Genomic DNA, 19,767 nt, shown 5'->3' with positions numbered 1-19,767 from the left:
ATGCTATGATTTGGCTGTGTATATGTCTTTTCTGGTTCTATAAAAGCCTGATACTGTTGAACTGGTTAGACCTCGGCCTGACTTCTCACCTGAGGTAACCAACATTCATTCATTTATTTTAGGTGTGTAATTTGGTAGAATCTGAACACCCATGCAGTACCAGATGGTGCTATATGTATCAATGTTATTATTGAATTAGTTTGGGGTTTTGAAATTTGGAGCAATATTGTGGCAGTATGTTGCAGGTTAAGTGAATTGAAAATAAGGTTTGGCACAAGAAATATCACCAATATCAATGAAAAATTGTAAATTTTGGCGCACCAAAATTCTAGAGTGAATTTAATGGAGGGCACAAGTGATATAATGGGCAAACAGTGGCAGTGCCAAAAGGTGCTATCCACTTTATATTTTGATTTGTGTAGGCTTTTTGTTGAATAGTAATTATATAAAAGATACCTGTTCTTCCTGGCGTACTAAATTTAAAATTCACATCTTATGATGATGAAGATATATATTTGTTCTGATACTGTATATGAAAAGCATAATTATGATATATATGCGTACAGACACTAATGTACACCCACATGCAAATTGAAATGCACACACAACCTACAAACACACACACACTGCACAAAAATGTCACCTAAATCCCAAAAGAGCAACACACCCTGGTGCACTCTGAAAATTTGCAGACACTATTGTGTGTATTGTATTCTGCAGAATTCAAATTTTACTGTTTGTGAAAACTTTGCTTTACTGAAGTACTGATGGAAATAAAGATCCAGTGAATTCAAAAAAACTTTATATGGTTGGTTGGGGGATTACTAAACCCCTAAATTTAGAAGGTCATCAACATAATCAAAACGAAAGGGAAAGTTTGAGGCTGTGAATTTGGAGGAGCATCAACTTTATTAAAATAAATGGAAAATTATATAAATGTATGTATCTTTCTGCTAATATCTTGATTGTAATAAGCATCCACAATGTTTGTTTCTTGTACGACAGGTGAAACATGAATAGTTTCTCATTTTGTTGGTATCTGCATCTTTCAAACTTGCTCTTCCATATTTTCTTTGAATAGGGTTGTATATTGATAAGCATGTCTTGATTCAAACTTATAGTAAAGCAAGTTTACCAAACATTGCAATTGAAATTCTGTAGTATACGAACCATGATAATGTATTGGGCTATTACAGTTAAAATCCGTACACCTCCTATGGAAGACATGACCTTAATCTCCCACACAGGGGATGTAGATTTCAAATGGAATCACCCATACAGATACCTCCATTTGAAAGTCGCACTGTGTGGAAGACTAAGGACATGTCGTCCATAGGGGTGTATTGGATTGAAATTGAAATAACTCATTTGATTGACCCAGCCTGTTATGTGACCCATATTGTGGTATCAAGAATTGACACAAACACATGAAAAGATTGTGTGCTTTAACATGTGACCATGCAGCCAGCCGATTGGCGCAGGTGTGTAGTGCTTGGTATGCGCGCATCAAAAGCACCGCTGTTGCTTCCTTCCCCTGTGCCACTATTGTACTCATGTGACACATAGGGACCCGAGTGAATCAGTGTTATGTTTTGCGCCAATTGTTGCTGTGTATTTGAGTTTCTGTTGTGCAATAACATGTTGTTTATTTTGTCATGTAAATGTACCTATTTATTTTGGAAGTTGTCATTTATTATTTACATGTATTTGTTTATTTATTTTGATTTTTTGATTTGTTTATCTATTATTTTATTTTGATTCTTTCACATTTGGATTTATTTTAAATATTTATATTTGTTCATTTATTTTTTATTTAAACATATATATTTGTTTTTTAGTTGAATCATATTATTATATATATTCATACATCATTTAAGATCCAATACATATAGTATTTTTTTGTTTGGGCATTCATATTTTGTATAATTTCATTTATTTTATTTCATTTTAGACATTGTGTTGTGTGTTTTCTGTGCACAGAAACATTTTGGATCACATGTAATCATGAAATCACAAATTGTTGTATGTAAGCAAATATTTCTTGAGCTGTGAGAATTTGGTGTCTTGGTGTACAAATATAAGTAGTGTGCCAATATATACTCCAATATGTTAATATAGTGATGTTTAAGTGTTTTATGTTGATCAAAGATGTGAAAATTTTTTGATGTAAACATACAATACAATACAGTGCGGATGTAAAAATACTAATTATTGATTTATGAGTGATAGGAAAAGACAAAATTACAAAATTTGACTTTCAGACTAGCCTTTTTTTATAAAAAATTGAATAACTAGAATTATGATCAATGATTGTACAACATGATGCTACATCTGATGACATTATAAGTAAGTCCAATACAGACGATAAGCTTACAATAGGTACAAATTGATTATTGCTGATGTTTACTTTTTTTCTTCAATTGTTTTGTTTACTTGTCTGTTCTATTCTGTCCTTAAACTTATTTTGACATAGTTGCAAAATTGCTTTGAATTGATGAGTTAATATTTGCTTTTTTCCATGTAATCAATTAAGCACATTTTTTTCCCAATATTGGTCACATATAAGCAACTCTTACAAACACAGAAATATATTTTTTAAACATTTGAAACTGACAATCTAGTACCAGCACCATGAGGGGAAAATCTTACTAATAATCTTTTTAAAAAATGACTTGAGTAATTACAGCAGAGATCTCAATTCACACCTATTTTGGCTTTTTTTTAAATTAAGCTAAGTAGGCCTATATACATGTCTTTAAAACAAATCTGACTGACAAACAAACATTTTTTGCCTTATGTTTAAAATTGATAAATATCACAGTGTTCTAGAGACTTGGATGTGCAGTCAAAATATTGTTGCACTTTTGAGTTATAATTTTGATATGTTAATTTGCTTCACACTACCACATACACCCCCACATACATACACAGAGAGAATAGGCTATTCGGGTTGAAATCCATACACCCCTATAGAAGACATGTCCTTAATCTCCCATCCATTCAGGTAACCCCAGAATGAATGATTAAGGTCATGTCTTCCATAGAGGCGAATGGGTTTCAACTGGAATAGCCCAAGACATCATTATCAAAGACCAAATTAAAAAGACCAGTCTGCGTCTGACGTCAGGGCAAAGGTGCGGCATGATTGGTTGCTGACCTGTGCAGTATGGCATTTTTGGTCTGGTTTACAGGACGTCGTATGCAAACTAGTGTTTTTAATTTGGTCTTCAACTACATGTATAGTGCACTATTATATAATAGAAAGAGTTAGTTTATCATCATCAAATCAAAACTGAAGATATTGGGTTAGTTTAGATAGACAAGAACACCCTTCCAAGTTAGAAAATTAATATAGGACATTCAAAATGTAAATAGATTTCAAACTGATTTGTAGTGTTAAAATGGGACTGATTACAATATCTATTTCACAAAATATTGCAGTCACTTGCAAAATATATTTTCAAGCAATATTTTGCCCTGTGAGCATAGCCTCACCATTGTCACTATAAGATAACACTGCTGTACACACAGCACACTTCTTAAGAGAGGACCCTCACTTTCACCAACACATCAGTATAGAACTAAGGTATATTCAGTAGAGTTTTTAGAATCATAACACTGCAACTTACATCAATCCATTTTGCTTTATCCATTCGAGACGCTTAGGTGGTTCGGGCGGCGTCCCGTAAGGAAATTATCCGGAACAAAATCCGCGCAATCGGCAAGATGGCACGTGTATTCACTGTCCTCAGGTAAGGATGTTGTCAATTTTGATCAATGAATGGTTTTGTTTATTTAATTGCAAATCGGTGAGCATTTCTGTTCCAAATGGTTCAAATTCTTTGACAATATATATAATATGAAATTATTTGAAGAGTTTTTATGTTTGAATAGTCATGTTGTGTTGTGAGGGAAACATCTGTTAAAACTTAGTAATACTATTAGTATGAGAGAGAATCTGGTACATTGATATGAAAACCACTTTTTATGAAAGAATACATAACCTTCTCAGAGTGATACTGAAAGGATGTGTATTTGAAGGAATAACAACAAATTACACCCTCTCGCCAAATGATATTGTATATAGGACACCTCAAATAACTGTTTTTTATTTTCTTTGTTTGTCACAATAAAATGTTGAAACACTTTTCCCAATTTCATGATATTTTTATCAGACCAAGTAAACATACACATTTGATATATGGGATATATGTGTTAGGGATGGCTACAAAACCTAATGACCATTCAACTGCCAGTGCCTTGACAGAATGGGCTATTTGGCTTGCTGACTATTGTTTGGAACAATAGAACACGCTTAAATGCTGGTTCTTCCAGGTTGGGTTTCGTGCATCAAATTTGTTCACTTGATTTATGAATATACAGGTTAGAGGATAAGGTGTAAACCACTTGTCTTTACTTGCCAGTAGATCAATGTGCTTTCCCAGTTAAAATCCATACACCCCATATGGAAGATATGATCTTAATCTTCCACACAGGGAGTGTAAATTTCAAATGGAATCACCCATTCAGGTAACCCTGTTTGAAATTCATACGCCTTGTTGGAAGATAAGGTCATGTCTTCCATAGGGGGTGTATGGATTTCAACTGGAATAGCCCAATATATTGATAATAATAGTTATAAGACATCCCGTATAAAATAATGGCCTTCACATCCAGTCTCTGTTGCTACTATCAAACATCTCATTACTATATTGTTTGTTTTTTCCTTACAGAGAGGAGAGTGAGAGTGTATTAACATTGAAAGGTTTGACACCAACAGGCATGTTGCCTACTGGCGCTCTATCTGGAGGAAAGAGTACCCTACTAAGTGGTAAGCACACAGGTGCCATTTGGCCCACCCTTGTACAAGTTAAGAAATTACAGATGTCATCAAGAAGGTTGTAAGTGCGTAATGATAGCAAAGCAGTTATGGTCTTCTTGTAAAAATATGATTGTGGCTTTTGCATACAGGTGAAAGAGACATTTTTGTGAGTATATTACAGTCCTTGATATCACTGGTTTTGTGAAATCAGTGTGAGAGCTGTCTGGTACAAGCTATCACGATCCATACAAATACATGCTATGGTATACACCACATCAGATCTACAGAGTTAAAAAAGCGTTTGACAAATGCTATTCACTTGTATGCTTATATCACAACAATATAAAGGGGGGTAAACATATCCTCTGTTTATAATGAGATTGTATTATTAAACTAAGAACATATACAGTTTTAACAGTTTACCATCATTAGAATATCGGGGGTAAAGCATTTGAACCACAAAATTTGGAGTTTTTCATTGGAAAACTCTTTTTTAGGGTCCCAGTTACAACTTCCTATTATTTACGTTAGGCAGCAATCCCATATCTCCTTTCTGAAATCTTAGCCATCACAACAAAGTTTTATTGTGTGTTGGTAGATAAATGGCAGACACAATTTAAACAGTCATACAACCCAATAAATAAATAGAGATTTACCTGTATATTTGATTTGAAGACACTTCAATATGAAAATGTCCAGAATCTTGAGATTCTGTTACTTTACAATTCATTGATTTGTAAGACATCTGATGTCAACTGTGAGATCAACTCCATCACAACATCTCTGGAGTTCTCCAGATAGGATGTGTGTGTTCACATCAAATAATTATTGTGGTTTATCTTAATTTATTTATTGCGTTCAATGACTGCTTACACTGTATCTGCAATTTATTTTCGTTACATTACATTTATATTGTAAATGTCAGTGGAATCCAACCCATTTTGAGAACCAAAGGAATGAATTTCCCTTCCTAAAATTAAAAAAAAAATGAATTGCCACGTTTACGATACCAAACATGTCCTTCACCTTGAAATACCGATTGCTGTTACTGAACACCTTCCTGACTGTTCGTGCAATAACTGGTATGTATAGCTATAACATTGGTGTGCTCATCACTAATTTCCATTGTAGCTCACTCAAACTCAACTATCCAGAATTCATGAAACATTGAGAGTAGTGCAAGTGTGCCAATGTAGCGTGAAATAGTGCATGCAGTAGTGGGTTTGGGAAGGAACTAGGAACCTTGGCCCCTCTAAATCAAATGGGCTATTCCAGTTATAATCCACACACCCTATGGAATATATGACATTAATCTCCCCACACTGGGAGTGTGTATTTCAAATAGTAACCCATTCAGGTAACCACATTTGAAATTCTCACTCCCTGTGTGGAAGATTACGGTCATGTCTTCCATAGGGGGTATATGGATTTCAACTGAAATTAGCCCAATACATACGGGTGTATAATGGAGAATGCCCAGATTTTGCCCTCTTTTTGGACACTGTTTTTGGCAAACACTATTCAGTATTCAAGTATATCCCTGAGATATGTGATGTGGGGAAATGATGGGACTTGTAATTTTGGGACTACTTGCAGAGAAGTCGATTTCCTGACTATTGCAACTTCCCCCTTGTTGTAGGGTCGGGAAATTACATTGCTTCAAAATGCTACACAGCCCGGTTAATTAATCCCTATGTAATCCCAGCTTACAACCCCCACAAGTGCCCCACATTTCCCAGGATAGCAGATGTGGTGGGGGGGGGGGGGGGGGGGGTAAGTAATTGAGAAGTGCATTACCCGCAAGTCTATTCATGCCCCTGATGTAGTGGTAGTCATGAAATATTGGCATTTCATAGGCTATGAACATCTTTAATCCTACAAAAGTTCATTGTTTTGGGTGAAAACAGACGCTCACACCCCCTACACACAAAAATGCACATCCAATCACTTCACAAAATGTAATTTTAAGTACTGTAGCAAACACATTATAATCCTAACACATTTACACATCTAATTATTTGTAGTACTCAAATAGACTAACAGTCTGAAGTGTTTAATATAGCTCAGTGTTAACTCCTTTTAAGAAAATGACATTGATGCTTGGCAAGCTGTAAATTGTTTTAAGCATGTACATAGCTAAGATAGTACTTAAGTTTGAGTTTCGTAATACTAAGATTGGTTGACATGGCGTGTGTAAAATTTTGCACTATTTATCATCTTGGCGAGACAGTGACTTCAGTGCACATATCATTGGGCGTAGGTTCAAATCAGGAGCCTTCTCTCAGAGCACTGGTGTACGTATCACATGTTTAAAGACACCGCATAGATGCGTGTGGGAAACTGTTGCCTCATTGCATTGACATCACAGCCTTGCCAAGACGACAAAATAGTATCGTATAGAATAGCTGAGTGACCCGAACCAGCTTTATTACTACATTCTGAGCAAGGACATGATATCTTCTTTATATGCTTGCTTGGCCAAGGATGGTGAAAAGTTTGTCTTTTATTCACCATCTATAATCAGTACCAAATAGGTGGGCCTCATAACAGCACAAATTTCTATGGAACAGAATCGTGGCAGAATTGGCTAAAAACAAATTATAGGCATGATGTTGGGCTTTTACTAAAATTTGTGTGCAGAACCATGTTTACGTTTGGGTGCAGAGAATTTGTTTTAAATCCCACTTATTTGGTACAGATTAGACTGTTCACTTAGTTAATAGTGATAATGACAAATGAAAACAAGATTTCAACTTTTTGAATCAGAAAGTACGACTCTTATTTGCCGAGTTGTATTTGCCTATATCTCAGATCAAGAAACCCTTTTTACATTTGAACTGTTCATATAAGCATAGGTCACTGTTATGATCCAACTCTTTATACAGGCTTAATTGAATTGAATGATTATGGTCAGAATGGTGGTACATCATTCACGATATATCGACAGCATGGAACACAAAAAGGGCAACTGCATGGCTGCTGGTACACAAAAGGCTTAACTGCAAGGTTAAACAAAAGCAGTTAACCCTATTGTGTTTCAGGCAGCTCATGCAGTTATAGTCTGTCCACATAGAAGTACAAAGTAAATAGACCTCGGAAACTGGAGGTTTGAGAATAATTATTTCAGCTCAATGCTTCTTTGGCGCGCCAACTGCTGCGCGATTTGTACACCACGCTCTTTGGCTGTCATGTCGTCAGCTCGCGTGTGACGCAAAAGTATCGACCCCGATGCCACAGATTTGGTTTGTACTTCTAAGTGGACAGACTGTAGCATCTTAATGGGCTATTCCATTTAGCTAAGGTCTTCCACAGAGGGAGTGTGAGTTTCAAATAGAATAGACATGTGGGTAACTTCCATTTGTAATACTCACTCCAGTTGTGGAAGATATAGGTAAAGCCATAATACAGAGGGAGTATGGGTTTCAAAATGATGAACCCTGACCAATTACATTTGAAAAACGTACTCCCCCTGTAGAAGATATTTACAAAATCTTCCACAGGGGTAGTGTGGTTTTCAACTGGAATAGCCCAATGCTCCAAGCAGTCAATATACAGTACTAAAAGAACTATCACCTGTTAATAATGTTACTGTTTGCATGGATTTGTTAACATTGCATGTCGCTTTTGATTCTTGCATGTTGTTTTTTCTTGTTCTCCTCTTATACAGCAATCGGTACTCATAAGATCTGCAACTTTGAGGAGGCTAAAGGTCTCGACAAGATGAATGAAAAAATGCCACCCCGCAGAGATGCACCTCCTCCTCCTCACCCCAACAGTTCGGGACCATCATCATAGGAGTGAGCGCCCTCACTGGCGGCTGGCCTCCTCACTCCAAACACTCACTACAAGATGTGTCGATCAATCTCGTATGAAACAAGGATTTTGCATGAATAGCCATCCGTGTCGCCTCTTCTGAAAAAAAGCTAAGCCCTTTCACTAGTTTTTGAATGAAAAGAGGCTGTACAAAAAAATCAACGTATCTTTGTCATAATTGCCAAAGAGTTTAGGGTGGTATTTTAAGTAGCAGCAACAAAAAGTAGTGACTATTACAAATATTATGTGTCTATTTTTTGTTTCATTTTTTCCTCTCTGTGCAGCAATCACTTCTCATAAGATCGGCAGCTTCGAAGAGGCCAAAGGCCTTGACAAGATGAACGAAAGAATGCCACCTCGTAAGGATGGCAGACGTTCCCGCAGCTCGGCTTCTTCATCGTAGGGGCCGACCCTTTCAATCTTTTTTTCCCCATCACCTCACCCGTTCTGTAAATCACCTCATGAGGGCTGGGCTTGATACGTTAATATAACATGACCTATGACCTGTGGTTACCTTTGACCTGGAAGGCCAGCCAGCCGGCTGGTTGGCGTTCTGTAATAAAGCTGTTGTGAGGCGACAGTCGCCCTGTGATTTTGTGCTTCTGCAAAAATCCACCGTTTTTGAAAATGGCATAGATGAGGAGTGAACACAAAAAAAGGAGCTTCTGTGAAAGAGTCTTACAGTTGAAGTGGCATTTGCTTCTGTTTGAACTGTGGAGAAGCGTTCCAATAAATTGGATTCTTAGGAAAAAACAATAAGGATTTGCGTTGCTTAACATTGTGGAGAAACAAAGAGTAACTATAATTGGAATGGAATGAGAAATGTCCCATGGACAGTAAAGAATCTGACACAGGAGTATGCATCATCCAGAAAAGCCGAGCCCGCGTTTGCAGGCAGATATTCACGGTGATAGAGCTGCGGGAAAAAAATGGGTTTCATAACGGGTGATTCTAAGCCTCTTGAGTATAATTATTATTAATTGTGTCATGTATTTTGTACAGAATTTCCATTCTCCTCAACTATTCTTATCTCTTTCCATTTCTCTTAAACATAACTTTTTTGGCAACAGCATAATGTAGTAGTATGGGTTTTCCTTTTTTTTTAAATGATACTTAATTTTCTAATCCCACTTTTTGTAAGGGTAATACATGTATGTTATTGTCCAATGATGTGAACAAAAAAACCCAACTTACTAAGGTGTATATGCTACATAATTGTGAATAAAATATACTTTAGAATGTTGATCAAGTTTTTCTGGCCATATAATGCCTTGTAGATCTATGTGTTATACTTTTTTTCCTGATGTTTTGCTCAAAAGCTGCATATTGTGCAATTAATAACTAGGGTAATGAGCATTAGCTTGTATAGTTACAAAGAATTGTAGACCAGCTACAGACTTTATATATAGTTTCCAGGTAGACCTATTTATAAAATCCCTAACGTGGGTTGTGGGTTGATTCAAACTGAATTGGTTACAGAGCAATTAACACAAGGGATACTGATTATTCCAAATAGTGCCAACATTTATGACTTGATAAGTCATGGTTGCTCAAAGAAATACATCTTTTTTTATCTTTTCATTTGAATAATTTCATCATAACAGCAAACAGTAAGTTTTTTGATTCCCTCAAATTTTAGAAACTTTGTTTACAAAGCTAAATGGCCCTAAAACTTGATCGTTGAAGTTAGCAAATTTTACACTTCCCGTTGATTGCATCTAGATGTAATACCTTGTGCTACTGTTTTTGCTCCTTGTATCCCTGAGAGTTTATATCAATGGAAATACGATTCTGTCAAATACAAAGTGATAACTATAACATTGTAAAGGGACAATTCAGAGGTGCATTGTGGGTAGTGTTTTTATACTTGAGTGGTGTAATGTCAAACCTGCCCCAAGTTACAAGATGTGTGTTTTGTGAATCGTTAAGTTGATTTATTTTTTCTGGTATGGCAATAGGGGATGGAGTAATCCCCCTGAGTGCATCTTCAAAATATTTCAAAACTCATATTCCACAATGTAAGGTCAAGCTTTGAGCTGTGGGGTCATTGAACTTTGCCAGGGGGGTCCTTATGGCCCATAGTTAATTAAGTGCCAAATAGACTGACTGGCCTGGTTAGTGAGAATCTATATCATTGTTTGTACTCATGTGTGCATAGTGATATTATGCACATAATTGTGAACAAATTCTTTGTTGAACACAAACAGGTTGTGTAAATAGGGTGTGATTTTTCCCGGATTTTTTAAATCTTTGAAATCCTAAGGCGGGCTCCTGCACTCATAGCATCCGGATATTTAGATATCCTTAATCACACCTCTGATAAATGTATTTTAACAGTTCAGTGAGCAACTGAAATATAATTGTCAACATTTTGGCATGAACAAGTTAGAACAGGGTATGTGCAGTATTATTATCAGTTGTCAGATTTACAAGTGTTTTTGTCTTTAATTGAAATCCAATCACACACCCTGGTGGTCAACTGTACTGTCACTAAATTTTTTCATCAAAAAAATATGATTTTCCCCTTCCCTCTTCAAATTTGTGGGTGCTCAAAATTGTTTATTTTCAGCTTTATGAAGAGCTAAAACTGGTTTTGATGTCTTAATGTGCCTATAGTAATGAAAACAAGAACTATGTACATAATTGTATAGTCATGATACCTAATTACCCATAATGCACTCTTACATTCGACCCACAATGCATCTGTGAAAAAAGGTGTAAAAAATACTGAGATTTTATGTAATGGGGTTGTATAGATCTGTATTAGTCAAAACCAGTATATGACTTGAGAAACACCGTAGAATCCTTACTTATTTTCAGTTTTCATTGTCCTACCTTGGCAGTTGCTGTGGCATTTTAAGGGAATACTTGTTAAAGTTAATGTTTTCCCTCCTTCCTTCCTTCCTTCCCTCCCTTCCTCTCCTTCTTCCCTCCTTCCATCCCCCATCCAAAAAGTGACCTGCTGTACATTTGGATCAAGTCACTTTAATATTATCAATGTATAAATAACTCTGCTACTTCAGTTTTTCTTTCTTTTCTTTTTTTCTTCAACCTCTCTCATGTTTCAGCCTTGTACAGTGCAAAAAAAAAAGTCGCCTTGGCATTCCCAACTTTCCTGTAATAATAATTATTATTATATTATTATAATAATATTCATCATTATCACTATACATAATGGTCATTTATATCATTGGATTTGAATAATGGCATATTTTTTCATAATAGCAGCAGATGTTATGAAGACCAACTCAAATGAAATTACGTAAACATGTAAATGAAATGCATGGTTTTTTATGATTATACTTATCTGCCACGCAATTGACCAGTTATTTCCACAATGACCTCATCACAATGGCATAGTTCTTTAACCTCAATTAAACAATCATAGTGCACAATTTGACCTCAAGTTGCAGAGTATGAGTTTTCATACCCAAATGTACCCAAAGGTCATTCAATAAATGTACAAATGTATTGGGGTTAAAGAACTGTGCCCCTGATAGATGAGCATGTTGTGGATCCTAGTGTATACAGTTATTTTCATCTTATGCCCATAGTTCCAAACGGCTGTTGTACCCTACCTTGTTTACACATTCATGTGGCTTTGTGTGTTTTTTACTAACACAGATTAAAACAACAGGAAATACTTCCCATTCCAGAAGAGGGAATAATCAGCATCTTAAAATGTGTACATCCATATCAAAATGATGCACTTGTCAGATGCTGCATGTGTCGTAGTTTTTCATAATAGCTAGGAACAAATACTAGACTCACCTGATCACCCCTAGTCACATGGGCTCTGTATTCCTAAACCATGTGACTTTGGGGATGATTTGAAGTGACCTCCGCTTCAGATGAGTCTGGTATTTATTCCTAGCTATTAGCTAAAAAGAGATGTTATGTAACAAGAGACACATATAGCAGCCGACAAGTGCATCGTTTTGATACAGATGTACACAAATTTAGTATAAAAAATACCATAGGTGTGTATGGATTTCAACTAGAGTAGTCCGTTAAGTACTCTGCTCTGCCGAGAAAGATCAAAATTCTCTAACACACTTCCTCTTTCTGAATGTTTATAATGGCAGCTCTGGATAGCTGTACATTTGTTTTATCATTTGTAAGTTTCATTCAGCGTTTTAACAATGGGCTATTCCAGTTAAAATCTGTCTACCCCCTGTGGAAGATATGACCTTAATCATCCACACGGTGAGTGAATATCAAATGGAGTTACCTGAATGGGTGACTGCAACTGAAATCTACATCCACTGTGTGGGAGATTAAGGTCATGTCTTCCATAGGGGATGTATGGATTCAACTGAATAGCCCAGTTAATGGTGCATTGCCAGTTTTGACAGCAAGATTCTTTTCAGTTAAAAAGTTCTTGAACCCAAAGTGCTGTTTTTACCTTTACTTTTCTGTTCAATCTTTAACACAGTGGTACTGAAAAAGAAAAAAATGAGGGCAGGTGGTACTAATTAGCTGACACTTGCACCACACAATTAGACAATTTAGAAAGGCTACAGTGATTTTCACCCAAAATTTTACCAATAGATATTTTTGTTGGATGATTTTCTAAGCTTATTATCACAATATGGGCCAATTGTTTTTGGTCACCCTGCATAAGGGGCTGTGGTGCATGTAAACAATGTTTTGAGTCATTAACTTCAAACTCAGTGGTCACTGGTTACAGGGTGAAATAAGCAAAAAACACTTACTCAAAGTAGCAGGTGAATGTGTAAACAGGGTAGTTGAACAGCAGTTCGGGCATTATGCTTTGTATGTTGGGCTTTGAAAATCAACTCGCCATCGGTCTGAAATTGGGTCACGCAGCATGAGGGGGCGCTCCAGTCCGTTTTAAACTTCCTTATATAGCGATGTATATTAGATTAAAAATAATATGATGCTACAGCTTATATTGTAGAGAATCAGGTAGATAATGTAGACAACAGAAATAATGTGCTAGTTTCTCTTATTTTCTTACTTTTCCAAAAGTGGGGAGGAAATTAGCTACGAAAAAGAGAATTTCCTGGTTTGTTTGTTTATATATGTGTGGGGTTTTTCAAGAGAATTTACTATTTAGCAGGAACTGTAAATCTATTAAGGATTCCAATTATAGAGCATGCTTTACATCTTAGAGATTTCAACTGTTAAATAAGAGCTATTTGTTCTAAAATAAAGTACTGTACAGGTTTTGTGAATATGTATGTGTCTATATGCATTGGGTATTTGCATTTTTGAGGTATATATTATATCAGAGATTTGTGTTTTTATTTTTGAAGTTGTGTGGATTCCAGTCGATAGCGGTCAATGAAGGCTGGGTATCTGATAATGTGTTGTAGCCGACGATGGCACCTGTTCTTCTATAGCTATAGAATCAGGGTGGAATAACAAATGTCCATATCAGCTGATAACACACAATAATAGGGATACACAGTTACTCTATTGATTGCAACCAGGTTTTGGCTGCAGGTTCTAAATTTAAAGGGAAAGTCTGGGTTTTGTTTACGATACCTAACTGTCTGAATTTTGTTTCCATTAGTGCCCAACAATTCTAATAATTTCTTGAGATGTTTGTTGCACATCTGAACACATACTCGTATTGGAATCTCAAATTGCATTACTTAATTTTTGTGGTGCTTTTTTACCAGCAATATGGAACCCAAACCAATTATTATTGAGGAAACACAAAATGTGAGATGTGCAGAACATACGCTGTACCCCGTTTTGAATATTCCTTCAAAGAGCTTGTTTTAAAGCTTAGTTTGGTGTATTTCCTGTTAGGGATCAACGAAAAAACAAGATGGGTTATATCCCACATATATTGATAGCATAGGCATAACCATATATGGTAGGAATTCTGTTCCCGTGGCTTCTACACATAGTTCAGAAAATGCACCTGACATTCACCGCTTCGACTGAAATTCAAAAAGAACTTCTACAAATGTGTAAGTAAATAGTTAACAAATTTTAATAAAATTCTGATGTTCATAAACTCTGCCTGAATTTAATGATGCATATTATTGTATGACATGCTACATGTCAGGGAGGGATGGTGGGTGGGTGGATGGGCAGAGCTTATAGGGCTAGAACAACATGTTTCCTTTTTTTGGTGGATGTAGATTCTGCAGACTAGATGTTGTGAAAAGAACTTTTTTTGAATCTTCTTCAAAACTTTTTACAAAACAATGCTTTAAATAAGAAATGATACTTGCTCCAACTGTAGTATGAAATAGTTCAGATGTATTTGTGATAATGTATGTTATATTGTAATACCTTGTCTCTCGTACAGTTCAATTGCGTTCTTCATATATATTATTTTTGTTGATTTCTTTTTCAAACAAAGGTGTACAGTTGAAATCAAGGGTACATATCTTTACAAGTGTTCTATCAGTCATGGTTGTGTTATTATTGCATATTTAGACAAACAATATTGACAGAAAACTAAAGATTTTTTCTTTGGTTTTTCTTTTTTATTATTTTTATATTTGCTGTCAGTAGATTTATGTGTCAGACAATTATGAAAAAAAAATATTTGAAAAAAAAATACCTAGTCGGCTTTTTCAAAAGTCGTTATAAAAATCTTTCAAAAACTTTTCTGCGGATTGTGGTCATGTAATTGTTGTAACAATGTCACTGCACAGTTTTTCATGTTTTTTGAAGACACAGGGTACAAGGTTACTCTGTTCTGATAACAATCAAAAATGTTTATAAATAAAATGAATGCAGGTCTCCTCCTGTTACTTCAAGTTCAATACAATATCCACCTATTGCATTTTAACTTGTTACTATAGTCCAATGCTACGCACATGCACAACGTGTCACTGCGTCTATGTGAGAGCGAGAGAGATTACATATATCAAATGCTGGGCGATATTTTTTTCTCCCAGCTGTAGGATTATATATACTTGTTCACATAGTGGGATTGTTATCAATTTTAACCATTTGAAAATCATGAATTTTTGTTTCTTTTTTTGATTATATATACTACTTTTACGAATAACTAGGTTTGTTTATATTTTATAAACAATCCAATATGATTTGTAATTTAGGAATACTGTACATATGGGAAGATGCACATTCTGGGTTTGGGAGATGTAGTAGTGTCAACCCTGTGTCTAAAAGGGCATTGTAGGAATAGATAGAAAATGCTTCACATCTCAGTATGGGTGTTTTTAATCGTGTTACTTTTAATGCCAGAAAGGTGTAACTGTCTCAAGATTTTAACAATTTGTAAGGCCAGCCAGCGTTTATTAAAGGAGGATGGTCTTATTTCATCACATGCTATTTCTTCTCGTTTAAATGATTTTGATTCTCCACTTTCCACCTGTTTGTGAAGATCCAAACCAGTATTCCAATCCATTTCAATACAACAACCAAAAATGTGCATTTGAAGTTTCCATGGAATACTGTGTGGAGAATACTGTGTGAAGAAAAAGTGGAGTAACACATTTTGGCTTTATGAAAGCCCAACAAATCATCTTTAAGCCCTAATATTTTTCGGGGTCAACGAGAAATATATCGGCTTTCAACTGGTACCAAAATCATGGAGAGAAAAAAATAAGATGAGGTTGTTGTTCAGATCATCCACCTTTAACTGCTTAATTCATTTGTTGTGCCTACTGTAAGCTCTTGGGAGCTGTATCATTTGTTTGTTCAGGATAAGCAAGTTATATTTGCAAAAGTACTGTTTTTTAGCGTACTTTTAAGCTGTATCATATGTTTGTTCAGGATAGACCATGTGGTCTAAGCATGTTATATTTGCAAAAGTACTGTTTCTTGGCGTACTTTTAAGCAGTTGGAGTATGCATTATATTTCTTAAGCAAATGTTATTACCTGTTGTGCACTCTTTTTGGAGTGAAATCATGGAGAATAATAGTATAGCAATATATGGGTCAGAGTTCTTAAAGATTAGGAGTAACTGAATATTTTCTGCAAGGAAGTGGATTTTTAACTTGCATTACTAGCTAGTGTTCATTTTGTAAACTGCATTTTCTACATTTTGGTGCTGTGAATTTTAATCATTCTAAAGTGTGTCCATGTCTAAATCACTGCTTCCCACTAGTTATGTGTGATATCAATGTTACTTTACACTAACCTGTTATTTTTAGTTATGATGAGTAGCTCTCTGCTATGGGATATACATTGGGCTGTTCCAATTGAAATCTGTACACCCCCTGACATGACCATAATTTCCCACACAGGTGTATATTTCAAATGGGGTCACCTATTCAGGTAACCCCATTTGACATTCACAGTGTGGAAGGTCGTGTCTTACATAGGGGGTGTATGGATTTCACCTAGTATACCCCATCATCAAGTTATAAGGAGGGTGGTTTGATTTCATCAAATGCTATTTCCACCTTGATAGAATGACCTTGACTCCCACTCCCCATCAGTGGATTTTCATGCCAAAATTCAAATCCCTTTTGATATATTTCAAGACCCCATATAATATTGAGCGAGATACATTTTTTTACTTACAAAAAATCAAACTAAACTATCTTTGAGAGCTAATATTTCACAGGGTCAACGAAAAAATATGGGCTTTCCAGTGACACCAAAATCTTCATTTTGATAAAGAGAAAAATTGGTTATGAGGTTGTTGATCACACCATCCTCCTTGAAGACTTGAAGCTTAACTTTTAATTACAGTATTAAGACCGGTGTATAAGTCAACGTTTTGTGTGCAGTTTTCTGCTGCGACAAGTTGTTACTTTCAAAGTATCCAATTTAGTCAAGAAACGTCTTTGAAACAGACTATTATGCATCCATTTATAGGTATTTGTTGTGTAAACCACTTATTTAGATAATGTATTAGTGCAACATAATATAATGTAAAATCAGCGTCTGAACAAAGCTTCAGTAGAGTTGTAGTGTACAGTGCGTAAGAAATAATGTATTGTAAAAAATTGCTTGAAATACATTCTTTTTATAGGATGTACTATAGCCCAGAATGTGCAGACTTTCCATAGCGATTAATAATGAACTTGAAAAGCTTTTAAATGTGGCATCGATGTATTTATTGCAATCTCTCAGACACAAACAGAATATTCTAGAAATACTTTCCGTCATACTAGTAATGTAGTGTTCATTAATAATAAGAAAAGATAATAAAAGAAGAAAAAAAAGTTTAAATGTTCTGGCATATTTGAAAAATTACACAACTTTTTTTTCCTGGTAAAATTGAAAGGGAAAGAGTGTATCCGCAGTAATTTCACACATACCAAATTCTAGAGGAAAATGTGCATTATAGGGTACCCCTGTTTATGCAAACAAAAAAATGTACAAAAAAATACGGAGCAGTCAATGGCTGATAATGAAAATTTTAAATTGTCAGTATTAAGAAGTGCCAACATGGGACTTGTGAACCTACATTTTGCATGGAATATTTTTGTCTAAAAAAGGTGTATTTTTGGACAAAATGATGTTTAACCATGTATATGACCCCATCATGGTCTTATGGCCACTAACAAAACAACATCAACAACACGTACACGAATACAACACAACATTTTTGGTAGATATAAAAAAGGATGTATTCTTTCATTCTTTGTGTCTGCCATGTATTTTTTTTTCTTTCACATAATGGTTTAACAAGTCAGTGTTTAAAATGAAATAAATAATAATAATAAAAAAAGCTCACTTTCCAATGGGACCTGTTGTCGTATGTTGTCATTATTTTCTGTGTTGTATTCTTCTAGGCTTGTAGGACTAAGGACATGCTCACATAGATTATTTACCCAGGGCGAGTTATTAAGGTCATCTTAATTTAATAGTTTGTTAAAAAGCCCCCATGCACATTTTGTGTTATTCAGTTTTTTCCTGCTCTTTTATTTTTTTCCCAAATCCACCACACAAAAACAAAAATTTTACATCTGGACCACAGTGAAACATCCTTGAGAGATGAAAAGGTGGCCTATTCTTGTCAAAAGCTTGTCTCAGATAAAAAGAGTCAAAGTTAAAAAAACCTGAAAAAATAGCATTCCGCATTTACGGCATTAAGTTTTTAACTTGGGAAGGTCTTTGGGACGAACTATTAAATTAAGATGGCCAAATCTGTAGCCACTCTCATAAAGAAACTTGACCTGGGTTGAATATTTTGCCTAAGCTTTTCTGTAGGCCTACTCACAAATTTATGTAACCTGCAAAAATTGACATAAGTATAGCATGAGCACGTCCCAAGTTGATCATAAATCGCTATATAACAGGGTGTGTGATTGATTAAAGTACTGTGGTTCTTTTTTGTAGGATCTGCACTTTCTAGGTCCACATGATATTCTGGGTATGTGCTACGATATCTCGGACAAGTTTGAGTTAGGCCGCCTATGCCCAAGGAATTATGTTTTCCTGTCTCTTCTATATGTGACACGATCAAGGATAATGAGTCGGATGTCGCTAATATTGATTTTGAGATATTGGCAAAGAAAGTGTTAAAATTCTTTTTATATTGTTTTCAGCGATTGATAAATTGACGTAACTTAACAAAGAAAAGTCATATCAACATGGGGTTTTCTTTAGAAACATGTGTAAAACTCATTTTCGACGAGGGCCGACATGCGACTCATTCCCCTTGATCATGTCACATATATGATTCTGAAAAAAGGGATTGTTTTTTTATGAGCAAATGATGTATGCGCATACATTGTTTAAGGTGTCAAAAAACATCAAAAATCAGAAAAAGTGTATGTTTGCCAGGGCCTCAAACCGTGGGTGTTTACATTATGTTGCCTATACAATCCATTATTTTGATCATACCTTATTTGGGTTTTATTCACATTTTGTCCTTCAAATAGTTGTCATGGACATGGATATTTGGTACAGATTGTCAACCACTAAAACAGCTCAAGTTGCACAACCCTACTTCCTTCCACACTATTTATAATACTGTTGCATGTATCACAACCATATGTGACATGATCAAGGGGAATGAGTCACATGTCGACCCTGGTCGAAAATGAGGTTTACATGTGTTTCTAAAGAGGACATTTAGTGCTTTCAGAAACTGAAAACACCATGTTGATACGCCTTTTCTTTGAAAAGTTACATCAATTTATCAATCGCTGAAAACAATATAAAACAGAACCAGAAGAATTTTAACAATTTCTTTGCCAATATCTCAAAAGCAATATTA

The 19,767-nt window shown here is 35.4% G+C and overlaps 1 protein-coding gene across 1 annotated transcript in view; it reads left to right on the top strand.

Annotated features, from left to right (window-relative positions):
- Nucleotides 1–18,291, top strand: part of LOC140171244 (protein phosphatase 3 catalytic subunit alpha-like) — a 182,946-nt gene extending 164,655 nt beyond the window's left edge. Inside the window, 3 exon segments of the mRNA XM_072194473.1 lie at nt 3,659–3,752; nt 4,734–4,831; nt 8,920–18,291. Of these exon segments, the coding sequence (XP_072050574.1) occupies nt 3,659–3,752; nt 4,734–4,831; nt 8,920–9,038 (311 nt within the window). The 3' untranslated portion in view covers nt 9,039–18,291.
- The last annotated feature ends 1,476 nt before the right edge of the window (nt 18,292–19,767 follow it).

Source organism: Amphiura filiformis, chromosome 15, assembly GCF_039555335.1.
Source record: "Amphiura filiformis chromosome 15, Afil_fr2py, whole genome shotgun sequence".
NCBI lineage: Eukaryota > Metazoa > Echinodermata > Ophiuroidea > Amphilepidida > Amphiuridae > Amphiura > Amphiura filiformis.
Note: the sequence above shows the minus strand (reverse complement) of the source record. Positions and strands in the feature narration are given on the sequence as shown.